The sequence below is a fragment of the Fistularia commersonii genome, chromosome 17 (genome assembly GCF_037954325.1).
Source record: "Fistularia commersonii isolate RoL2024-O1a breed Wild chromosome 17, RoL_Fcom_v1.0, whole genome shotgun sequence".
In the NCBI taxonomy this organism is placed as follows: domain Eukaryota; kingdom Metazoa; phylum Chordata; class Actinopteri; order Syngnathiformes; family Fistulariidae; genus Fistularia; species Fistularia commersonii.
The window spans coordinates 14,380,664-14,403,633 of record NC_141300.1 but is presented as its reverse complement, the minus strand read 5'-3'; the positions used below and the strand labels follow the sequence as shown (position 1 = coordinate 14,403,633).

The 22,970-nt window shown below is 36.8% G+C and overlaps 2 protein-coding genes across 4 annotated transcripts; one reads left to right on the top strand and one right to left on the bottom strand.

Annotated features, from left to right (window-relative positions):
- Positions 1–271: 271 nt before the first annotated feature.
- Positions 272–9,726, top strand: neto2b (neuropilin (NRP) and tolloid (TLL)-like 2b). 3 transcript variants are annotated; one of them, XM_086163646.1, is made up of 12 exons: positions 277–738; positions 2,264–2,332; positions 2,444–2,608; positions 3,818–4,066; positions 4,242–4,289; positions 4,418–4,545; positions 5,886–5,987; positions 6,200–6,326; positions 6,719–6,832; positions 7,774–7,904; positions 8,007–8,099; positions 8,205–9,726. In XM_086163646.1, exons 1-12 carry the CDS (start codon positions 729–731, stop codon positions 8,640–8,642), a joined length of 1,674 nt encoding a protein of 557 aa, XP_086019772.1. In that variant the 5' UTR covers positions 277–728; the 3' UTR covers positions 8,643–9,726. The 3 variants fall into 3 exon arrangements, with proteins under 3 accessions (XP_086019770.1, XP_086019771.1, XP_086019772.1); XM_086163644.1 differs by having other exon boundaries at positions 272–738; positions 7,774–8,099; XM_086163645.1 differs by having other exon boundaries at positions 273–738; positions 2,276–2,332; positions 7,774–8,099.
- A 6,056-nt stretch (positions 9,727–15,782) lies between these two features.
- Positions 15,783–22,008, bottom strand: LOC147225299 (uncharacterized). The gene is made up of 12 exons (XM_086163226.1): positions 21,668–22,008; positions 21,495–21,538; positions 20,569–20,632; positions 19,399–19,530; positions 18,263–18,367; positions 18,099–18,148; positions 17,881–18,006; positions 17,532–17,577; positions 17,353–17,424; positions 17,113–17,266; positions 16,948–17,030; positions 15,783–16,854 (listed from the first exon to the last, which is right to left on the bottom strand). The coding sequence occupies exons 1-12, from the start codon at positions 21,698–21,700 to the stop codon at positions 16,702–16,704; spliced, it is 1,062 nt and encodes a 353-aa protein (XP_086019352.1). The 5' UTR covers positions 21,701–22,008; the 3' UTR covers positions 15,783–16,701.
- Positions 22,009–22,970: the final 962 nt, after the last annotated feature.

Here is a 22,970-nt window from a genome sequence, read left to right as displayed (position 1 = left end):
GAGGACACAAAATTTGCCAGTGAACATGGTGATGGGTTCTGTTGTTAAAAGGAAAAACACCAAATGAAATCTCAGTTTCCTTTTTTTGCACTCTGTCAGTTTTTTTTGTCTTCAGGCAGATGAATTCCTTAAGGAAAAGAAAACAGAGAGAAAGTACCCTGTTCTCTGCTTTGCATGGAAATGTGCAGGAATGAAATTATTTGACTCATGCCAACTGTTTTTTGCCACTGTATGCGCGTGTGTATGAGAATTCGTCGTATAGTCATATGCACAAACACGGTATTTAAAATGAGAATAAAATTTAAAAAAAAAAATGTAATGGAATATGTCTATTATTCCTAAAGGGCAGAGACGAGGAAACCACTTACTGTTGTTATCGTGATACGCATGCGCAATCACCTCCTCCTTCTCGCTCCAACGTTAAATCAGCCTGCGGTCAGTGCGCGTCAGGATGCGGACGACGTGCACCAAGAACTGCAAGAAATAGTGCTAGAAATAGGTAGTTTTATTTCTTTTCGTTGTAATTCTTGCAGAAGGGTGATGCTGACTCAGAGGGTCAAGAGTCTCCCTCGTTTTGATCAATGGAATTTGGATGAAAAAGGTGGAAGTTGGATTCGTAGATGCAACTAATCCTGAACACTGACATCCGTGTTTAAGGGATCTGAGGACGAAACTGCTGGTAAAGTCTGAAGTAAAAGCCTTTTTTAAACGGGACACCAGCAGAGACGATGCGTATGGGTGAGTTTGATCGTCTCTAAAATTGCGAGATGCAATTTAGATTCATGATTCAAGATTTTTATTGTCATTACACGGAGTGCAATTTAAAGAGGTTCAGTGGAATCAAAAGCAAACGCAAACAACCTTTAAAAAAAAAACAGAAGGTGAAATTTAAGTGTTTACATTTCTAGATCGCATCTGATAATCGCTTCATCGATGAGCAGAAGAAGCGAAACAAAAAAAATTAGATAAAGTACGTGCTTAACCGCCAACACACTTTTGTTGTGAAAGTTGCCCACACACACACACACACACACACACACACACACACACGCAAAACGTATTTCAGAGTCACATTCACCGTTTAAACATGAATACAACTTTCAGCCTCTTTTGGTTATCCAGTACAAGTTGGAGAGAGATAAATGTCTTTTCATAATCCCTGAAATGTCAACTTAACACATGCCAGACTTCCAGAGGTGGGCAAGAGACATCTGCCTTAAGATGTCTCTCCACACACACAAATATAATTGATGTTTTTAAAATTAGAATTAAAAAGAGAGAGAGAAACGTGATTTACTAGCTTCGGTCATGTATCAAAATTGGATATTAGTCACCGTTGAAAAAGATTAAAAGCATGGCTTAAAGCCATCAAGGAAAGTGTAAAGCAAACTTAAAAAATATCTGAAAATGATGTTACTGAAAATTTCCTAAAAAAATTACTGAAAGCATTTAAAAAAGGAATTAGGTCAATAATAATTAGATATTTTTTTCTTTCTTTCCCCAGCCATAGTTTTAAGTATTGTCATGTAGTTATTACTTCTTTTAAAAAATATTTATTTTCAAGAATAGTAACCTTTATTAAGCACCTTATTTCAAATAAAGACCAATAAAAGTTATTGGAAAAAAGATTTGTTTTGAGATGATCATCTTAAGTCATGACAATTCTCAGAAAAGGAGAGAGCAAAATATTTTCTGATTTGTGATGTGTTTTCAAAACTAAATGTAGTGTACATGGCTTTACAAATGTGCCGCATTTGTAAAGCCATGTACACTACATTTAGATGAAGTTCAACTCTTATTTTGCAGTTGGTATTTCTAATTTCGAAGCAAGATGACGAATTTCCTCTTGAACAATTATCAAAACAAATGTTAACCGTCTGGTGCTCTGGATTAGACAATCTATTTAGGTCGTTTTAAAACGCTCAAGTTTGGAACAAGCTATAATTTTATACCCTTGACATGTTTTCTATTGTCCGTTCTTTGTCTTTGCTTATTGTGATGATAAATAGAAGAATGTTGGTTGCAATGATGGAGCTAATTTTAATGGTCTGAAAGATAAAATCTGAGTGTATTCCTGAGGGTGAAGCAACCCTATATTCAGAGCACACACACACACACACACACACACACACACACACACACACACACACACACTTCAGCCTCTCCTATACAATCAGAGATAAAGCTACAAACAAACAAATCCATCTCTCAATCTAAGCACTTTCCTTTTTTCCATGTCCGTAGCATTTTTATCTATTGTCAGCTTCTTTTACAGTTTGCATTGTGCTCCTAGTCATTGATGGAGGATTTGCTCTCACGCAGAAGACGAGAGGTAAGCTTCATGTCTCCTCTGCACTCTTGGACCTGTCAAGTCATGCTATTATATTAAGTTATCGGAGGTTTTCTGTGCGTCGTATCAAAATGTGATGACCTGTCACATCAGTGGCAGATGGAGGCGCAGCATCGAAGGGGGTCAAACCTCCTCAAAGGCTACAGCGTCCTCGTCACTGTGGAAACTGGGTACGAAACACAGATGGCGGCACCTTCAGCTCCCCAAACTACCCCAATACATACCCTCCTAACAAGGACTGCTTGTATGTACTAGAAGGTAACCAAGGATACTCAACTGAACCTGATATTGATCAAATAGTAACAGTTTAGGGTTGTTCAGTACGGGCAGAATCATCTACCACAGTCTAAGTTAGGGGTGGGCAAACTTTTTGTCTCAGGGGCTGCGTTGACTTTTAAAATTTGACAAACGGGCTGGGTCAGTACAAGGTACGATATATGTAAAAAATAAAAAAAAATAAAAAAAATTGTTAACAGTACATATCAGACTCGTCTGACATTTGCTTTGAAAATAAAACCAGCTTGGTTTTGAAGGCTCTGACCTTTGCTTGCATTTCATGCACAAACCAGTTTTTCCCTCGTAGCATCACGTCCAGGGTATGTCCACAGTAAAGGCTAAATCACAGAGCCAATCTGTGTCATTCAGCTCAGGAAAATTCTCTAGTAGCTCCAAAAATAAAATAATCTCCTGTTTGAGCACCCACATTCATTAATCTAATCATTCAATCATTCACATCAAGGACTGTTTTCTGGCGGGCCGGATTATAAAGACCGACGGGCCGGATGTGGCCCGCAGGCCGCAGTTTGCCCACCCCTGGTCTAAGTTCATGTATTTAATTGTGTTAGTTCTATGAAAAGGGTATATTTGCAAAGGTTAATCTTAGAATCCAAACAATGAGAAACCACCAACCACACCCTACTTGACGTGCTGAGGACGGTCGGTGTAAAAAATGACCACAAGCATTAGATAACATAAGAAGAAAAACAGACATGTCCCTTTGACAATGAATTAAAAGTTGGGTTCATTGGCCCTCAATTTAATCAATTATTTCCTTAAAGAAAAACAAACACTGTTTGGACAAACTCACTGATTGTCAAAAAGGGTTTACGGTTGTTGAAAATAGAAAATAATTTGCAAAGCTTTTGTGTTTGTAAAATGTTCTTACTTTCAGTCTCTGTTTATCTTGCAAAAAAAAAATTAATCTAGTGTTTGAATATTATTTTGGGGGGATTTCTGCAGTGATTCTTTCATTATTTTTTCAAATCAATTTATTGCAGAGAAAACTATAATTGTGTTTGTTACCCCTAATCTGTGGAATATTCTTTTTATCTGTGCTTTTAAATGAAAAACCGAGTCGCAGGTTCACCGTTTTAATAATTTCTAAATAACAGAATAATGTTGAAAGAGAATGAAGATTTGAACCAGATTTTTTTTTCTGCATTCTGAACACTATCCTTCTTGTCTCAGCTCTGCCTCGACAAAGGATAGAACTCCAGTTTGATAAGACCTTCTTCATCGAGGCATCATTTGAGTGCCGTTTCGACCACATCGAGGTGCGGGATGGACCTTTCAGCTTTTCGCCGCTCATCAGCCGCTTCTGCGGCACAGGAAGTCCTGGTCTTGTTCTCTCCAGCGGGCGCTTCATGTGGATCCGCTTCTTCAGTGATGAAGAGCTGGAAGGAATAGGCTTTCAGGTCCAGTACAGCTTTACAGCAGGTGATTGAAACACTTGTGGAAGGTGTATTGATGGTTCTCTTGCAACCATGAATAAGGTTGGCTGAGTCCGCAGGAACGAAAGAAATGTTTCTCCTGTTGCTGCTGTTTGCAAAGCACTTTTACTAATACTAACTTAAAAGTATTTTTTTCTCTTTCTCTGTGATTTTTAATTAAGATCCTGAATTTCACCTACATGTGGGAGGGCTCTTAAACCCAATCCCAGGTAAAGTGACCACAATCTGACCTTACTGAAGCAAAATATTGTCAGGACATTTTCACTAGCACTCCTAACCTGTGTGTTTCTGTCTCCTATATTTTTATTGCTCTCATTCAACACGGTCTGTGGCTCAGATTGTCAGTTTGAGCTGTCTGGTGCTGATGGTCTGATACGCTCAAGTCAGGTTGAGGAGGAGTACAACGTACAGCCGGATCAGGCAATGGACTGCATCTGGACGATAAGAGCCCCGATGAACAACAAGGTAAGTCATATCAATTCCCAAGATTTAGGTATAAGTCTAAAAATATTCATATATCCTGCTTCTGATGGACAACTGTTAAGAAAAAAATAACACTATAATTACATTTCACTATAATATCTGGCTAAATATGTAGACCTTAATTCCGATGCAGTTGTATTTCACAGCATTGTTTCGACTTACCTACATTACACAAGCAGCAACCTGCTGCAATGTGCTCACAAGGGAGAACAACTGAGAAAAGTGTGCAGGCAAATAAATAGATCTCTGAGGAATTAAGTTTAGGAAATTGAGTGTCCTAAACTTTCTGAAGCTATCTCTTTCATGCACCCCACATCTGTTGTAATTAAACTGCTTTTCAGTTTCATTGTAACTGAGCAGAAACCTCCACAGCATGCAAACGTCCTTCCTAAGGATCCATCTAAAATTTAATTTACCATGTCTCCCATTTGATGGACTGATGATCTAACAATGTATAATAAGATAATTAAGAAGTACTTAATTAAAATGTATTTTATTTTAGTATTTTTAAAGGCATTTTTAAAATGTAATTTTTGATCTTGTAACATCTAGATAAAATGCGTTAATATATTTTTGTTGTTATTAATAAGTGAGAGGACGGCATTTTTGGTTTGCCACCGATGGACAATTTAAGTTCAGCTTTTTTGATTCAAAATTTGAAAACAAAATGGTTTTTGATGAAAAAACTTCTTGTGGCATTGTTAAAACAATATTTTCTTACCTTATTCCTATAAAAACCACAAAATTAATAGCTAAAAAAAATGGGAAAAGTTAAAAAGATTGATAGAACAGCCACTATTAGCCTTGTAAACATTAACAACCTCCTCTTGTGCATACTATCAATCAATTTTCTGATAAATTCTAGCGGCAAATTTTCCCACAATGACAAGATTTTCTCTTTTAACTCAACAATATTTTTAGGGTGTAATTTCATCAATTCATTTTTAATATTCATTTTTAATATTAATTCGTCATTGTGTTGTATTTTGTAGAGGAACAGTTAATTACGTATAAAAAAATTTTATAAGTTACCTGTTTACCTCCTTTACACTTAAACAAAGGAAAAATTTGGACTTAATATTTCTTCTAGGTAATGATTTTACTGGTCAGGCTCCCTTAAAATGAGTTTGACACTCCTGGTCTATTGGATAAACTGGTGCCCGCTCAGGCAACAGCGCCTCTTGTCCAGTGACAGCTGATCCAAACGGTGTAAAAAAATGAATGAATCTTTGAGCAAAATCATACTTTAATCACCAAATGCAATGCATTAGCAAGGTATTTGCAAATTGATTAACTGAAAATCTCCTCGTTGGTTATTTTAGATTTACCTGAGATTCTTGGAATACCAGATGGAAAACTCAAATGAATGTAAGAAGAATTTTGTGGCCGTTTATGACGGAAGCAATGCTATCGAAGACCTAAAGGTATACTGTAAGATTGTAGTACTGTTTTATTGTAAAGTGCATGGATTATAGTTGTATTTTTAACTCTCTTCACCGCAATGTTTCTATCCTTGTCTTGCATGCATGTTTAACATTACATTTGATTAAAAGTATGTAGCAACTGTTCTACAGAACTTGGCCTCAATGAGACGCATCTGACAGAGTGAGAGAAAATGAAAAGTGGTTTCTTGCAGGCCAAGTTTTGTAGCACAGTAGCTAATGACATAATGCTCGACACCGGTGTTGGAGTAGTGAGGATGTGGGCTGATGAAACAAGCCGTCTCAGCCGTTTCCGGATGCTTTTCACATCATTTGCAGACCGTGAGTTGATCCCTTCTCATTATACCTGGATCAGTCTATTTCACCGTCTGTTTTCTGCAGCTGTAACGGCTCAACATAATACCTGGCTTCAGCATGCATATGCCAAGAAATGTGTAGCATTATTTACCAGCCTTATCAAGTCACAATATGGCTTCAAAGAATAGACTGTACATTAAATTCTATATTTTTTTAATGGTTTAATATTTATTGTGTAGTCATATACAATATGCCTATTTGAAAGGATGGGAGTAAATAAAAAAATGAAATGGCTGTCCGTTTCAAATTGGATTTCCTCTTTTCATTAATGACTAATAGAATAATTCAGTTCATTCATGCTGTCGTTAGTCGCTGCTATTGGCATAACATACAGATTTACCTGTTTTGTGTTTTAGCACCATGTGTTGGCAGTGCATACTTTTGTCACAGTAACATGTGCATCAACAATTCCCTGGTGTGCAATGGAGTACAAAACTGTGTGTTTCCTTGGGATGAAAGCAACTGCAAAGGTACTTTGTTTCGCCAAGTTCTACAAGCTGCCCAAATTGGCTTATTTACATGTTTAATTGAGTTCAGTTTTATCTAGTTCACTAGGAATACAAAAGCACACAGTATTAATCATCTGCATGAAAGAGATCGGTGCATTACATTTATCAAAGGCTAAAAAAAGGAGTCCTCACTAATCTAAGGTGGTACAGTACATATATCTAACAATTAGATGCAACATATTAAGTAGCAGTAAGTTTGCTACAAAGTGCACAATAACAAAACATGAATGCAACAGGTGATGACATTCAGCAACTAAATAACAGTCAACCACTGACCATCGGTTACATTAGAATTTGTAATTTGACATTAAAGATAAGGCTCTGACACGAATTGATGCTTTGCAGAAGACCGGGTGCTCAACTCCAATCTCATGTCTTTTCTGGGCTTGTTGTGTCCCTAACAGGGGGGGCTTTAAGCCTCCTGGCGGATTAACTTTAATTCTGCATGTTCTAGCTGTCATTACCACCCTGATGCAATGACACACACTATATTGTTGGGAAGTACAGAGAAAGCAAGGAGGTCATTAGTTCATAAGAATAAGAATAAGAATAAGAACATTTTTTTTTATCCCTAAGGAAATTGTTGTGCCAGAGTTACAAGAAAAACATAACAATTATAAATAATAGTAGAAAATTGTGTAAACAGTAAAAAAAAAAAAAAAAGAAAATCACTGATACTCTTCCAACTAAATGACATTCAAGTAACCTTTGCCTTTTATTTTTGGCTTTAAAATGACTGTTAAACATAATTGATTTGAATGGCTATTTGTATGCACCTCGAATTCTTCTCAAAGCTCTGGAGACAAAAGATAGCGACCGCCTAGACAGATATTGCATTTCACCAGTTTTTCTGAATGTGTGATAATTTAGGTCTTCTCCCTTGCCTCATTTCCATTTTCTAGAAAAAAAGAAAAAAGGTATTTTTCACCATATCACAAAGACGCATGGAACAATAATCTGCGTGTCGACAGGAGTTGTGCTGTTCCTCCTCATTGTGTCTGTTCTGGTACAAGTCAAACAACCACGTAAAAAGGTAGTCAAGATGAATCACATTCAGACAACTCAGCATTTATTCCCTAAATACCTACATTCAAATTGTTCATTTATCACTGATGATTGTAAAATTGTTTTTAAGGTGCTGATCCGTAAAAATAACCTGTTCCATCGAGGTGACTTTGAGGAGGTGTTTGACCCTCCACATTATGAACTTTTGACTCTCAGAGAAAAAGTTAGTATGTTAACTTTCCTATATTTGAACCTGCATGCAGCAGTATTTTACGACAGAAATGTGCGAACAGTTGCAAAAATGGTGAATTTTACATTGTTATCTTAGGAGATGTCAAGGGATCTAGGTGAATTATCAGAGGAGCTGCAGCCACTCAGGAGATCCTCGTCCGGGTCACGCTGCATTCACGAACACCACTGTGGTTCCCAGGCCTCGATTAACTCCATCAAAACCAGCCAGGGTGCTCATGCTCTGCGCAAGGGATCCATGGAGCTTCCGCCATTCAGAGGGGACGTCAAGAACACTTTACAATCTTTCCGTGATTTGAACAGCAGTCTGCGTGAGAAGAGCTGGCCTAGTGTGAGGCAAGCCAGAGCGCAGGGGCATTCTAGTTTAGGAGACCAAGAAATGACGCGGCAGAATAGAGTGATGGAGGAAGATGAACAAGATGAGAGTGGACAGTACGGTGTGTATGTGCGCCGAGTCGGAAACAGAAGAGCAAACTATGAAATTGCCCAGCAAAGATCTTTATCCATGGACTTCTGAAATGAGAAACACATTTTTTTCCTTCCACGTGTGAAATTATGAAGGTAGAACTGCAGTTTTGAGAGAGTGAATTAAGATATAAAAAAAAAAAATCCCTTAAATAGGTATGATATTGACCAGGAGGAGGAGATGTACTTTTAGGGTGTTTAAAACATTAATTTTGCAGAAAAGCTGTAAACAACCTGAAAAAGAGCTTGAGTTTGGTTACTTTTCAAACTCTGGACAACCCCAGAACTACTCGAAAAACCATCAGTTTTATATGTATGATAAGTGTGAAAATAGATGCTCTTCATTGTTCTTGTTATGTGTTTTTTTAATAATTGGCTGTAAAGAAAATCATTTTATGAACTACGTATTCATCAGTGCTGAAATGCTGTTTTCAGAGTGTCCAATTTTCAGAGTATCCAATTAACATGCTGAACAATTAATTTTCACAGTTATAGTTGAATGAATATATGTACTGTGTATATATATGTGTGTGTGTGTATACATATATATACACAGTATATATATATTTCCACTGTTTATTTCAAAGTCTCAAGTTGTGAAGTTTTGTAGTCAGAAGATGACAGATGTATGTGAATATTTACATACTTGTTCAAAAGAAGCTTGCTGTTTAAATGATCTTTCATGTCACCATATCATCAATATCTATGGGCCATCACTCAAGCTGTTTATGTCTTCTCCTCACAATGACAAAAATGTTTCTCTAGATGTGAACCATTTTCAAATTGATGTGGTTTAAGCAAGAAATCCGTCAAACATGGAGAATTAATGGAGCTACTGCATATGCTGTAACATCTCTGTTGTTTTTGTAGGTCATCCTCAGTCTTACACATTCTGCAATGTAAAACGCTCAGTAATGAGGGCATCCAATGGCTTATAAAAGGCAAGCTGCTAGATCGATGATATTTCTTACAGATCCTGAACCAGCTTTCTCATCAATGGTTTGGCACATGTGTCATTGTTTATTGATTTGATTCTTTGCGTGCCATTGTTTATTTTAAACCTCACCTTTCTTTATATTCCGAAAATTCCTTGTAAGTGAAAACCTACTTGGCAATAAAACAGACTCTGATTCTGATACTAGGAGTTCAGTAGTCAGGGTGATTATGCCCCTGTGACAGTCACTCAAGGCAAGCAAGTCCAAGGCAAGAGACCAGATAAAGTGGGGTCCAGAAGACCCCCATGATAAAACATGCTATTTGACTTCATTTTCCCTTGCCTTGAGTTAGGTACCTTGGGGTTCCCTCTGGAACCGGGCCTGGGGATGGAGTCAGCGGCCTGGTCTGCACTCACGGGACCCAGAAGGGCTCGCCGTTCGTAAGAGGAGCAAAGGGGATTGGGGACAGTGTTTGCTTGCTGGATTCCGAAGGTGGGTAATTTGGCGGTCCAATCCTCAGCCACAGAAGCTGGCTCTAGGCATGTAAAATATTGCCTTTTTACAAGGGGGCAAGGAGTCTGGGCTGGTGAACAATGCTGAGAGGTTCTATCTAGCTATAGTTGTACTTGTCAGGGGCCTGGGCTCCTGAACAAGCCACTTTGAAAGAATTTGGACTCTGCCGTTTTGGAGAATCCCCCAGCAAAAGGCTCTGTAGTTGTGGGCATAATTATTGCCCCCCACCTCAGCACCAGTACATTGGGGTTTAACCTGGTAGACAAGACATTCTGACTGTTGTTTGCGCCTATGCACTGACCAGCAGGTCAGAGTCTCTGGCAGGGGTCCTTGGAGGGTTGCTCAGAAACACTTCTTCTTTTTTGGGACTTCAAGTACTGGAAGACCAAGCTGAATTCAGCTTCAGAGGCCATCAAAGCAAAACCTTGGCTGTGGAAAGAGTTTGATGACGCCATGGAGAGTGACTTCGGGGCAGCTTTGAGGAGATTTTCATTCATCACCCAAAGTTCGGGAGGCGGAAGCAGTACTATCAACACTGTACAGGGTAGATGGAGTACTGCTAACCTTGACGCAAGACATTGAGGGTTGGTAGAGGGAATACTTTTGGAGCCTCTTCAATCCCAATGATATGCATTCCAATGAGGAAGCAGAGCCTGGGGATGTGAGATTGGGCTCTTCTATTTCTGGGTCTGAAGTCACCATAGACAATGGCAGTCTGGGGTGGTAGTCCCCCTCATTAAAAAGGGTGACTGGAAGGTATGTTATTGATCACACTCTTCAGCCTCCCTGGTAAGGTTAATTCAGGGGTCCCGGAAAGCAGAAATAGTGTTTTTTGTCCTTGTTATGGAACAGTGGGCCAGCCCTACACCCTAAGCGGGGTCCTGGAGGGTGCATGGGAGTTCAACCGAGTAGTTTACAGGCCCTTTGGTCACTTCGAAAAAGCATCCAACCATATTCCAAAGTCTTGTCAGTGTTTCTCTGGGAGTATGGAGCTCTGACACTGTTCAGTCCATGTATGACCTGTATCAGTGCTTTGTCCACATTGCCGGCAGTAAGTCGGATTCCTTTCCTATGAGGCTTGAATTCCACCAGGGCTGCACTTTGTCAGTTCATGACCTCATAACAAATATATATAGATAAATATTTAGACACTTATATATTTATACGTATGTGTATATAAATATGTATATATACAAAAACATAAACACATATAAATATAATACAGATAAATAAATTCATACGGTATGCCTATTTACATAAACACATATCATTTAACACTTTTATATACATATATATACACACATATATATATGTGTATGTATGTATGTATATATATATATATATATATACACATAGATTTGTATATATGTACATACACAGGTATATATATATACCGGTATTTACACATACATACTATATACATATATATACATATTATATATATATACATATATAAACATATATTCACATTTAGAAAAAAAATGTTACTATTCCTATCTCTACATACACATACATAAAACATATATATATATATATATATATATATATACACACAGTTATACATATATATGCATTTATATATATATACACACATACATATACATACACATTATATATATATATACATACAGATACATACGTATGCACATATATACATAGACATATATGCATACATATATACAGGTATATAAATGTGTGAATATATAAATACATACATATAAAAACACATATACATATGGATACATGCATTGACACACATATACACACACATATATGCATAAATACACATACATACGAACATACATACATACATTCAAACTGTATACCTATTTACATATTATTTATATATATATACGTAGATGTTTATACAATGTTACTAAATATATATATGTACATATACATTACTATATATACACATATACACACAAGTGCATATGTGTATATATAGTATGCATATGTGTATACATATACAAACACATGTCTGTAGAAACATACATGCATATACACATGCATGTATGTATTTATGTATATTTGTGTGTACATGTATGTATATACAGTACATATATACATACTTAATCATATATATACACACATATATACATATATAAACATATATACGTATACCTACACACACACACACACACACACACGCACACACACACATACACACATATATTAACACTTGTATATGCATAACCACATACATATAGACATGTATATACACATATATACTGCTCAAAAAAATAAAGTGAACACTTGAACAACACAATGTAACTCCAAGTCAATCACACTTCTGTGAAATCATAGTGTCCACTCAGGAAGCAACACAGATTCATTTTGACTTGTTTTAAGGACATTACATCGAGTTGGATCAGCCTGGAGTTTGTTTTTACACTTGAATTTTGAGTATGATTCCTAATCCAGACCTCCATCGTTGATACAATTGATTTCCATTGATCATTTTTGTGTGATTTTGTTGTCAGCACATTCAACTGTGTAAAGAGCAAAGTATTTCATAAGAATATTTCATTCATTTAGATCTAGGAAGTGTTCCCTTTATTTTTTTGAGCAGTGTATATACACTACATATACAAACACATCTACATAAATATATGCACATATAAACATACATACACATACATATACATAGACACATACATACATATACTAACTTATACACCCATATACTGTATATACATACATACATACATATATAAATACACAAAAATAAATACATGTAAACATACATAGATACATATACATACATAAATATATATATGCATACATATATTAATGTTCGTACAGACATATATATATATATGTATATATATACACACACACACATAAATGTATGTATACATACATATACCCATATATATGTACGGCCACATACATATATGTATGTGTGTATATGTGTCTGAGTACATATATGTGTGTATGTTTATACTTTTTATGTTTATACATTGTTTATGTGTATATATATATATATTTGTGTATATCTACATCCACATACACATGTATACATATTTTATTGGTGAACAGTTGAATACAATTAATGGGGTGAGGAGAGGCAATAGTACCCTCCCCTCTCGGGTTGGCTCCAGATATGCTTCAACCAAAATAAGAAAAACAAAGCTTGGGCCTGCTTATCCCTTGTCAATTTTCCATTAAATGCCAAAGGTATCAGAAAGTTGCTAAAAAGATAGTGACTGTTTTTGTACTGCTAAAACAATGTTGCTGACTCTTATTTTATTCAGGAAACCTATGCCTCAATGGGGGAAAAATTTGTGGGGTTCCCATGGGAGTAATAGATCAGCAGGAGTAGCCATATTACAAGGACAATTTCAAGGTTTTAGACGATAGTATTATTTTATTTGTTGATTTGTATAAAGCGTTCAACTCAATAAATCATCAATTTATGTTCGAAATTATACAGTTTTGGTTTTAGAAACAGATTTTTGAGTGCAGTCAATACACTTTATAAAGATTGTTCTAGTTCTATTGGACTGGCTCATGGTACAACCCTGAGATCTAACATTAATCATGGCATAAGACAAGGATGTCCATTTTTGTTCATTCTAGTCACTCAAATTATGGCTACACAAATCAAAAAAAAGGATTATTTAATGGCAAAATGGTGGTGGGAGGAGAATTTAAATTATCCTAACTTGCAGATGATAGCCATATTTCTAATCAAATCAACATGAGGTTGACAAGGCGGTCAAGTGCATAGAAACATTTTCAAAAGTACTAGAGCTAAAAATGAATTTCAATAAGTTGGTATTATTCCCAATTAAAGACAATCTATAGGAGATAAATGATATTCCTGTTAAGGATACGGTTGCATCCATTATATGGCCAAAAGTATTCACTCACCTGCTTTGACTTGCATATGAACTGAAGCGACATCCCATTCCTAATCCATGGGGTTCACTATGATGTCCGTCCACCCATTGCAGCTATAACAGCTTCAGCTCTTCTTGGAAGGCTGTCCAGGAGTGTGTTCATGGAATTTTGGCCATTCTTCCAGAAGCACATTTGTTAGGTCACACACTGATGTTGGACGAGAAGGCCTGGCTCTCAGTCTCCGCTCTTATTCATCCCAAAGGTGTTCTATCGGGTTGAGATCAGGACTCTTTGCAGGCCAGTCAAGTTCCTCCACACCAGACTCCATGTCTTTATGGAGCTTGTTTTGTGCACTGGTGCAGAATCATGTTGGAAAAGGAAGGGGCAAGCTCCGAACTGTTCCCTCTAAGTTGGGAGCATGGAATTGTCCAAAATGTCTTGGTATGCTGAAGATTTAAAAGTTCCTTTCACTGGAACCAAGGGGCCAAAACAGCCCCGCACCATAATCCCCCCTCCACCAAACGTCACACTCGGCACAATGCGGTCAGACAAGTACGGTTCTCCTGGCAACCGCCAAACCCAGATTCGTCCATCAGATCGCCAGATGGAGAAGCGCGATTTGTCACTCCAGAGAACAAGTCTCCGCTGCTCCAGTGTCCACCGGCGACGTGTTTTACACCACTACATCCGACGCTTTGCATTGCACTTGGTGATGTGTTCTTCCACAAATATTTGTATAAAAACAGTCTGCATGCATAGGATCTTGATTCTGCACACCCGTGGTCATGGCCGTGATTGGAACGCCTGATTTTGGCTGGGCGAGCGAATATTTTTGGCCACATAGTGTATCTGGGTATCGACATTAATAAAAATGAAAAATCCCGAAGCGATTTAAACTCTGATCCTATAATTGGACAAATTACTAAAAAGTTTGATTTGATATTGATGTGGGATCTCTCACTGAATGGTTAAGTTCTTCTGTCCTAAGCAGAAGGAATATCACAAGCTGTTCATGTGTCCTTGACTTTAAGGATATGAAAAAACTGGATACGTTTTTACACAACTTCATATTGAGGAATAAATGTCATTATCTCAGAAAATACGAGACAAAATGGGGCTCTGGAGACTCTAAGTTTTGAAACATTAAATAATACCTTTAAAATTAAATGGTTGACAAAAAAATTAGAAAAGAAGATGATATTTGGAATGCTTTCCCTCAATTCATATTTAATTCATTTGGAGTACTCAAATCTTGGTAATATGTGATTATAATCCTAATAAATTACCTGTGAAATTAGCACATTATCACAAGCAAGCTCTGCTGGCATGGAAGACGTTATACAAACATAATTTTTCATCTACAAATTATTACCTTTGGAATAACTGGGGTGTTCAGTATAAAAAAGAAATTGTTTTATAATAAAAGCTGGTTCGATAATGGTATCATTCTAGTTTCACAGCTCATAAAGACTAATGGTCAATTATTATATGAAGAATTTATTGCCAGTTAGTTATACTCTTTATATGGCTTTCTTATCGTTCTATCTATCTATCTATCTATCTATCTATCTATCTATCTATCTATCTATCTATCTATCTATCTATCTATAATGAAATAATATATATATATATATATATATATATATATATAAAATAAAATAAAAAATGTATACATACATATATATTTTTTAATTTTTTTTTGTGTTACCCTTGGCTAAACACATTTGTCGTGTATATATTTATTAAGAAAAAAAAATCCCATCAATTTTTAGTGCAAATAACTTCCCTGACAAGGACACCTAATGGGAGGCAGGTGCTCTGTGGAAGGAACTGGTGGAGTTCAAATGTCATCCACCAAACCCCAGTGGTGGAAACCCAAATAACCCAGAAGGAGAGAGTTTGGGATTCACACATTTAAAGACATTGACAATGTATTCAACACCGTCATACCTGACAAACTCACACATAAAATGTCCACCCCTGGCCTGCACCCCACCACGAACACGGGCACTCCTCAGGGATGTTTCCTCAGTCCCGTCCTCTGCACCCTGTTCACCTACAACTCCTACCCTCCGGCCGGAGGCACAGGGGTGTGAAATGTCAAACGACATCTACCCTTTTGTCATCGAATTCCTAAACGGCTGACGCATATTCTTCTTTTTCTGCACTTTACATGCAAAACAGTCAGTGCTGTGCTCATCTGCACATGTAATTACCCCCCATTTAACCTGCACTCATCCTTGCACCTGCACTTTGTGAGTTGCACACCAAGCTGCACTCAAATGTCATATTGCACTGCCAACCCTGTTCTATTGAAGTCAACAATCACAAATGTGATAAAACAAAAGTTTCAATTTTAAAATTTGAAATGACTCAGCAATTCTGACCACAACAACACATACAAGCTCCCAAGACTGAACATTATATTGTCTTGAGGAAGGAGTCCGTGAAACAACTGAGCAGTGTGAACAAATGATATAAGCCTTAAAGGATGTAGTTATGCTTTAAACAATTCACACAATAAAGACTGTCATTTGACAATAATTCAGTAATTCCTCCTTGAAAATGATCATCACATTTTAAAAGTATAGATAAACGTGATAAAGCAGTTTAGCGACAGCAATAAAAGACATCTTCGTCTTGATTGTGCCGCATAACTCTTTGCTTACTGTCCTTCAAATCTAGTCTGCATGTAAGAGGATTGCATGCCTAACATTCTCGCAAATCATATTGGATGTATTTAGTACTTGACATATTTTTCAGACCACAGGTCGTATGGCGGCACCTCAATGTCCTTCTGATTCAAAAGGCCAACAATCAAGACGAACTCCTCAGTGATTCCTCAAAGAAGGCCAGACGACGGTATGACATCAGGGGTGTGTTCTCTCCGAGAATGGCCTCGGTGAAGTTGGGCCGTCTCCAGGCATAAACCATGCTGTTCAGAAAGCCTTGCAGGGACACGCTGACAGCCTAAAAAAAAAAAAAAAAAACAAAAAAAAAAAACGTAGTTATCTAAAACAACCACCGAGTGAAAATTTAACTCTTGTCTCATCCAAAACTTACTTGAATGATGTATATGGTGAAAAGGCTGTGCTGTTCCACGCTTGTCAAGCCTGTCAGGGTTGACAGCAGGATCACAAGAAGAACTAAAAGACAAAGCAATCCGATCTGTTGTTGAAAGACATCCATCACAAATAGCAGTCAAAGTGTGTGAGCGTGTGCTTGTACCTGGTGCCCAACAGAATAAGATGACGATCACCATATTTCTTGTGGTGGAAAACATTTGTTTTAATCTCCTTCTTGACTGCCCGTCTCCTTCAACGGGAAAAAGAGCCCCCTGCTCATGTTTTTCATACCATTTTCCAACTTTGTGATAAATCACCTTACAGAGGAAAACCAAAAATTAATGGTTTGCTCAAACACACATAGATGCAATATGGAATGTTACAATATCTACTTTTCACTTACAGTGCAAGATACCATCACAGGTATCACAACAAGGAAGAGAAAAATTCTGATGAAAATATCATGGATGATTTCCTTGGAGAAAGAGACAGAATTAATACTTAAATGCTTTGCAAGATTTACAAATTTTACAACACAATTGAACCTGTTCATAGATAATGTCACTTTCATTTCATACTTACAGTGTCAGAACAGGAATCCCTCCATAAGTGCAAAAACAGTATGCAACTGGAAAAAAAAAAATGAGAGAGAAACCAGATTAAAATACTTGTAGCCTATATGGGAAAAAAAAAACAACCTTAGATTTATTAATGCAGTAGAAGTGCAATTCAAGATGAACAAATTCAAGTGAAAGTGAATCCTAGAATAAGAAACGGGAAACATGTGTTTTAGAACGGGTGGACTTTGGTTAATGGGATGTTTTATCTACAGTCGGTCATAAAATGCACAGTTGTCAAGAATGTGTACGTAAATGTATTATTGGAATACAAGACGCTGACATCACATTTTACGACACAGTTGTGTGCTTACCTCGTGCAGTACCTGCTGTTATCATAAATGACCATGGTTTCTGTTGTGTCAGTGACTGGAATGACCAAAGCAGGTTTTATGAAGGGAGTCAGTACGTAGACGAAGTACACTGCAAGGGGGATCATCCTGCGATGTTAGACGGAGAAAGAGGGTCATCGTGGAATAATATCATAATGGGTTAATAACAGTATTTCATTCAAGGGGGGAGGCAAACTCACCATACAATCAAATACACTGGTAAAGCTGCCATTTTCATTTGGCACTGACTCTTTAAAACCAGACAAAAGGGAAAAGATATTTTTTTTCTTCTTTCTTTTAATAAGATTGTTCTGTAGCTTTTCTTCTTTTCTCAATAATGAGACGAAGGGATGTTTTAGCTCACCTGGCCTCCCTCATCCTCTTCTGGTCCTTCTCTCCAACCTTGGATTACATGTTTTGATTTCCACGCATAAATCAATACCAGCATAAATGAAATGAAATAAAATGTCTGAAACAAGAAAGATTAGACCTAAAAAAAACAACTGTATTTGGATGCAGAAGATTATACAATAATTACAGTGAAAGCAGAAGAAAGCTCACATAAAACAAAACTCATGAATAAATGGAGCATAGGCCATAATCTGATGACCCAAATAAACCCAATGTGCGGTGAAAGATCTTAAATCTAGGCTAAAATATGTCTGAAGAGTCAGAGACTGAGTCTCCTTGATGTTCTTCAATTTACGTCATATATATGATTTTCAAATGAACAGAAATCATCCCAATGTCTCTCCGAGGCACCATTCAGTTTAGTTTTGCATCTACTTCTTTTCTCTGTCTATAAAATGCGAATGTGTTTGCAGTTTGAGGAAGCAGAAAGATGTGACATTTTAATAAATGTCTGATCATGTGCGTTATAGCTTACAAATTATACTGAATATAAAGCACCTATACTTAATGCTGAGTATATCGCTTTGCTTTGTTGCTCTTAAGGCTCTTTTTCCCTTTTGCAATACACATGAGCTGCTTGCCCATGGGGAGCTTGTAGAAACAGAATTATTTTGTTTAAAGATACAAAAAAATTCCAACTTTCATATCACATCCCAAAGTGTTTGTGGAGTATATTCTAACAACTTCAGATTCTATATGTTGGAAGAATACGAGGGATCAAACTTTTAGAAATTCTTTACGTGAGGCACAGGTATATTTGTACTGAATAAATATTGGACTAGAAATGCTGGACTTTTTCCACATCTGGGTACCTGGACTGAGCTAACTTGTGAAATACTTCTTTTGTTCCCACATTCCTTTCTTTTCAGTGTTTGGTTTATGTAGAAAAAAAAAATCAAACATCTTTCACTCTTACTGCCTGCAGCACGACTGAAAAATACACAAAAATTGTGCATTTTTAGAGGCCAGATTTGAGATGAGAGTGAGTTGTCATCTTTATAGCGCTCTGCTGCACCAAAAAAACATGAAGATAGGTTATTTGTGAAGAGCTTGTTGTTCTGGAGACTACTTTTGATTTACTATTCTCACCATTGACAAAGGCAAGCCGTACTGGCAAATAATGACACTGCTGTCCAAGGTAACTTTGTTCATGGCACTGGTGAACATCAGGATCAGCGCAGCAAGAAGATCTGCCAGGGTGAGCTGCACCAGGAGGTGCCCCTGCAATCGGACAAACACAAAGAAGGGATCAACCTTAGATGCAACCTCTTATATATTCTGAGGGATAAAATAAATAACAAATTAGAGATGCTAGTATTAGGCCCTGCCATTGTCTGTCCCGATGAATCCTCCAAACTGCAGATTTGGACCAAATGAGTGTCTGGAGCAATGTTATTATGAGCACATGAAAATGTGGAAATAAAAAAAAAAAAAAACAAGACTTGCATAAGTATGAAGTTGTCATGAATATGTTGTCATATTCACCAAGTGGCGCTATAATGTAAGATATTGTGATTTTAGAGACATAAATGGTTTCAGGTGTCATTTTTGCAAAATTGGCAGTGAATAAAGGCCAGGTAATCTCAGACCACCAGATAGGCGGGGAAACCAACATGTGAATAAATGAAGGGTTTTTCTTGTAACATTGTTATTCTTACACTGTTATTTCTAATGCCGTCTGATGAGAGGCACATTATATACTGCTGAAAAAAATAAAGGGAACACTTGGAGTAACATTGTGTTGTTTAAATGTCCCCTTCATTTTTTGCACACAGTGCATACATGCATTATTATTATTATAACCATTATTAATATGATTATCATTGTTTTCATTGTTACAATTTCCAGACAGCTGCTCACCTCATTTGGAATATAAAATACAAAACAGATTCTTGTAGAGAGTCAAGATTCTAAATGTCTATTGTCATATGTAGAGACTGAAAACAGGTGTGCTGTAAAATTAAATTTTAATTTTGCTGTCCACAGTGAAGCCTGATAAGTAACAAAAAACAATAACTATATGCATCTTATTGTGCATAAGTGAAGAAATTGTCACACCGCGTGGCCAGTCATTACATTTGTATGTTCATGTCTGGATTCTATGTGCCGATATCAGTTTCATCATTCACTTATTCGGGTATTTACTTCAATTTGTGGACATCTTTGTATTGTGTATTATTCCTGTGCTGACACATACACAAACACACGCACAGAGTTTTGAATTAATGTGCATACAGATCTGAACAAAGCGTGACTCACCTGTTCTTTCAGATGCCTCCATTTCACTAAGGAGACCACAAGAACTGAGAAACTCCCAACCACACTGCAGTTGAGATGCATAATATGAAATAAAAACATAGAAGTCGTTGGAAAAGAATATACAGCAGTTTGTTCGAGTGTGTTTTCAAAGTGATAAATGTTTGGATCAAAATAGAATGACTCGGACATGTGAGGTTATATACTTCCAGCAGACCATTACAACTAAACGTGAGAGGTTTATTACAAACACAGGTGAACACAAGTGAACACACCACGCCTTCATCTTAGAGATGGCATATCTTGTACATGTGACCCCTGCATAACAAAGCTCCCGTGAAATGCGATCTATATTGAGTCATTGCCGTTTCCTTTAACTTAAGGTTCCCTGAGGAAGCAAGAGATGCAAATTTTCTACCTCACGACTGTCTTCTAGTGCTTTATCATGGGGAAAATAAAAAAAAGGAAAGTCCCATATACCAGGCCTGGGTAGATGGATGACTAGGTTGGTGGAAACCATGTGGTGACTATTTAAATTTAAACTGGCATAACAGAATGTAATGACCTCAACCAAAAGGACATTCCACCTTGGAAAATCGTGATAAACCATCAATATGAATGCAAAGAACCCTCCCCTATGAATATTTGATGACAAGCTTCTTTGAATTCCTTCAGATTCTAAAAGGTGTTTTACTTCCCTCGGTGGCGGTCATGTAGTGCCACAGCACCGCAAGAACCTTCGGGAGCCTCATAGCAATCATTTTGATCAATGAAATGGATGAGCTACTTATTATAAATGATTGTAATCATAAAATTAATACATATTTTGACTTTGTGGCTGCAACATGGGTGTACTGCAAATCTGAATTCAAACAACATGCTGGAAAGGTAAGTCATAAAAAAAATGAAAAGGGTTGAGGAGTTAATACCTGGGTGTGAGAGAGCACAAATAAACAGCAGAGAGAACATCGATCTGGTGGAAAAAAAAAAAAAAAAGATAATGAGATGTGAAGCTGAAAGCAAATATTCATATGCTAAGATTTTTAAAAGAAACAAATGTTATGTTTGGAAGCCCCGGGGGTGTCTGAAGTGTGGTACCTACCTGGTGTCCGTTTAGGGTACCATTTATCTCCATGACTAGTGTTGGTTAAAGCAGAGCTCAGATGCAGTTGACCTGCCTCCATGACCAGCGCTGAATAAAGTGTGTATAGTTTACAAGGCACTCCTACACTCCACTACAGGGCTGTTCCAAAGAAAGCGCAAGTCACATGGTGTGGCTTTCAGGACACAGTTTTGCTGTAATTCTTTGAGACAGGAATTCTCAAATTAATTTCATATTTTTTTCTTTGTGTTTGGTTGTTACTTTAAGTTGTATACCTTTGTTTTAAAGCATCTGTGTCTCTCCGTGCATCTTCCCGGTTTTATACACAAAGCATGACTATGTGTGTGTTTAGTGAAACACTTCACACACTCATGTGCATGTAACTCAGCTATATGGACTGAACTTCGGTCCAATATGGACTGAACTCCTTTTTCTTTAGCGTTTATTGAACTTATAAAGTACGAACAAATAAAACATATAAACAAACAAACATGGCTAAATTAAATTGTACATCAATTAACTGACATGAGGACAAGTAAAGACTCTTATTTTGTACACAATCAATTAACTTGAAGAGTAAACAAGAGCATAGCTGTGTAAGAAACATATAAAGAAATGTATAATTTGCAAGGCTATCAAAAAAAAAGAAAAAAAAATGGCAAGGGGAATACAACATGTATTTAGCTCAATGGATTTAAGGAAATATCATACATACGTTTTTATATTTATATAATTCAAAATCATCTTAAAAAAGGTAAAATTGGGGGGACATTTTTGCATTGTTTTTGTGTATAAAGAACTTGGCTAAACGTAAAATAACATTGACCCAGGGTTCATTTTGTTCCCTAAAAGTAAACCAATTGTTATGTCATCTCTTGAGAGAGAAATTGGTGATGATGGAAATTTGTCTTTTATCCATTTTTGAGTTTTAGCCCAAAAACTGTGTCCTTTTTCGCATGAGAAAATATATGGTGTGTGGTTTCAATATTGTCTTCACAAAATGTACATATATTATCTTCAATATTAAATCGTAACCTTGATAATTCTTTAGATGGGCAGATGTTATTCATCATTTTAAAGAGCATCTCTTTTGCCTTAGGTCAGTGCTTCTCAATTATTTTCTATACGCGCCCCCTAGGAAGAAGAAAACCCCCACTCTCTGCCACAACTATAAATAGTATAATTTGTCTATTAAACTGTTATATGTACACCTCTGCATAACATTGTATCCTTATCGACATTAAAGAAAAGAAAAAAGAAAGAAATAGAGATCCGCTTGCAACAAAGACTAACTTTATAAAAA

Bases quoted from the DNA above. Each gene is read 5' to 3' on its own strand.
- LOC147225299 (XM_086163226.1), bottom strand. From the start codon at position 21,700: ATGGAGATAAATGGTACCCTAAACGGACACCAG. The intron at 21,539-21,667 runs GTAGGTACCACA...TTTTTCCACCAG, and splicing joins GTACCCTAAACGGACACCAG to ATCGATGTTCTCTCTGCTGT. The intron at 18,149-18,262 runs GTGAGCTAAAAC...CTGGTTTTAAAG, and splicing joins AAGAGGATGAGGGAGGCCAG to AGTCAGTGCCAAATGAAAAT.
- neto2b (XM_086163644.1), top strand. The intron at 6,327-6,718 runs GTGAGTTGATCC...TTTGTGTTTTAG, and splicing joins TTTCACATCATTTGCAGACC to CACCATGTGTTGGCAGTGCA. The intron at 6,833-7,773 runs GTACTTTGTTTC...TCCATTTTCTAG, and splicing joins GGATGAAAGCAACTGCAAAG to AAAAAAAGAAAAAAGGTATT.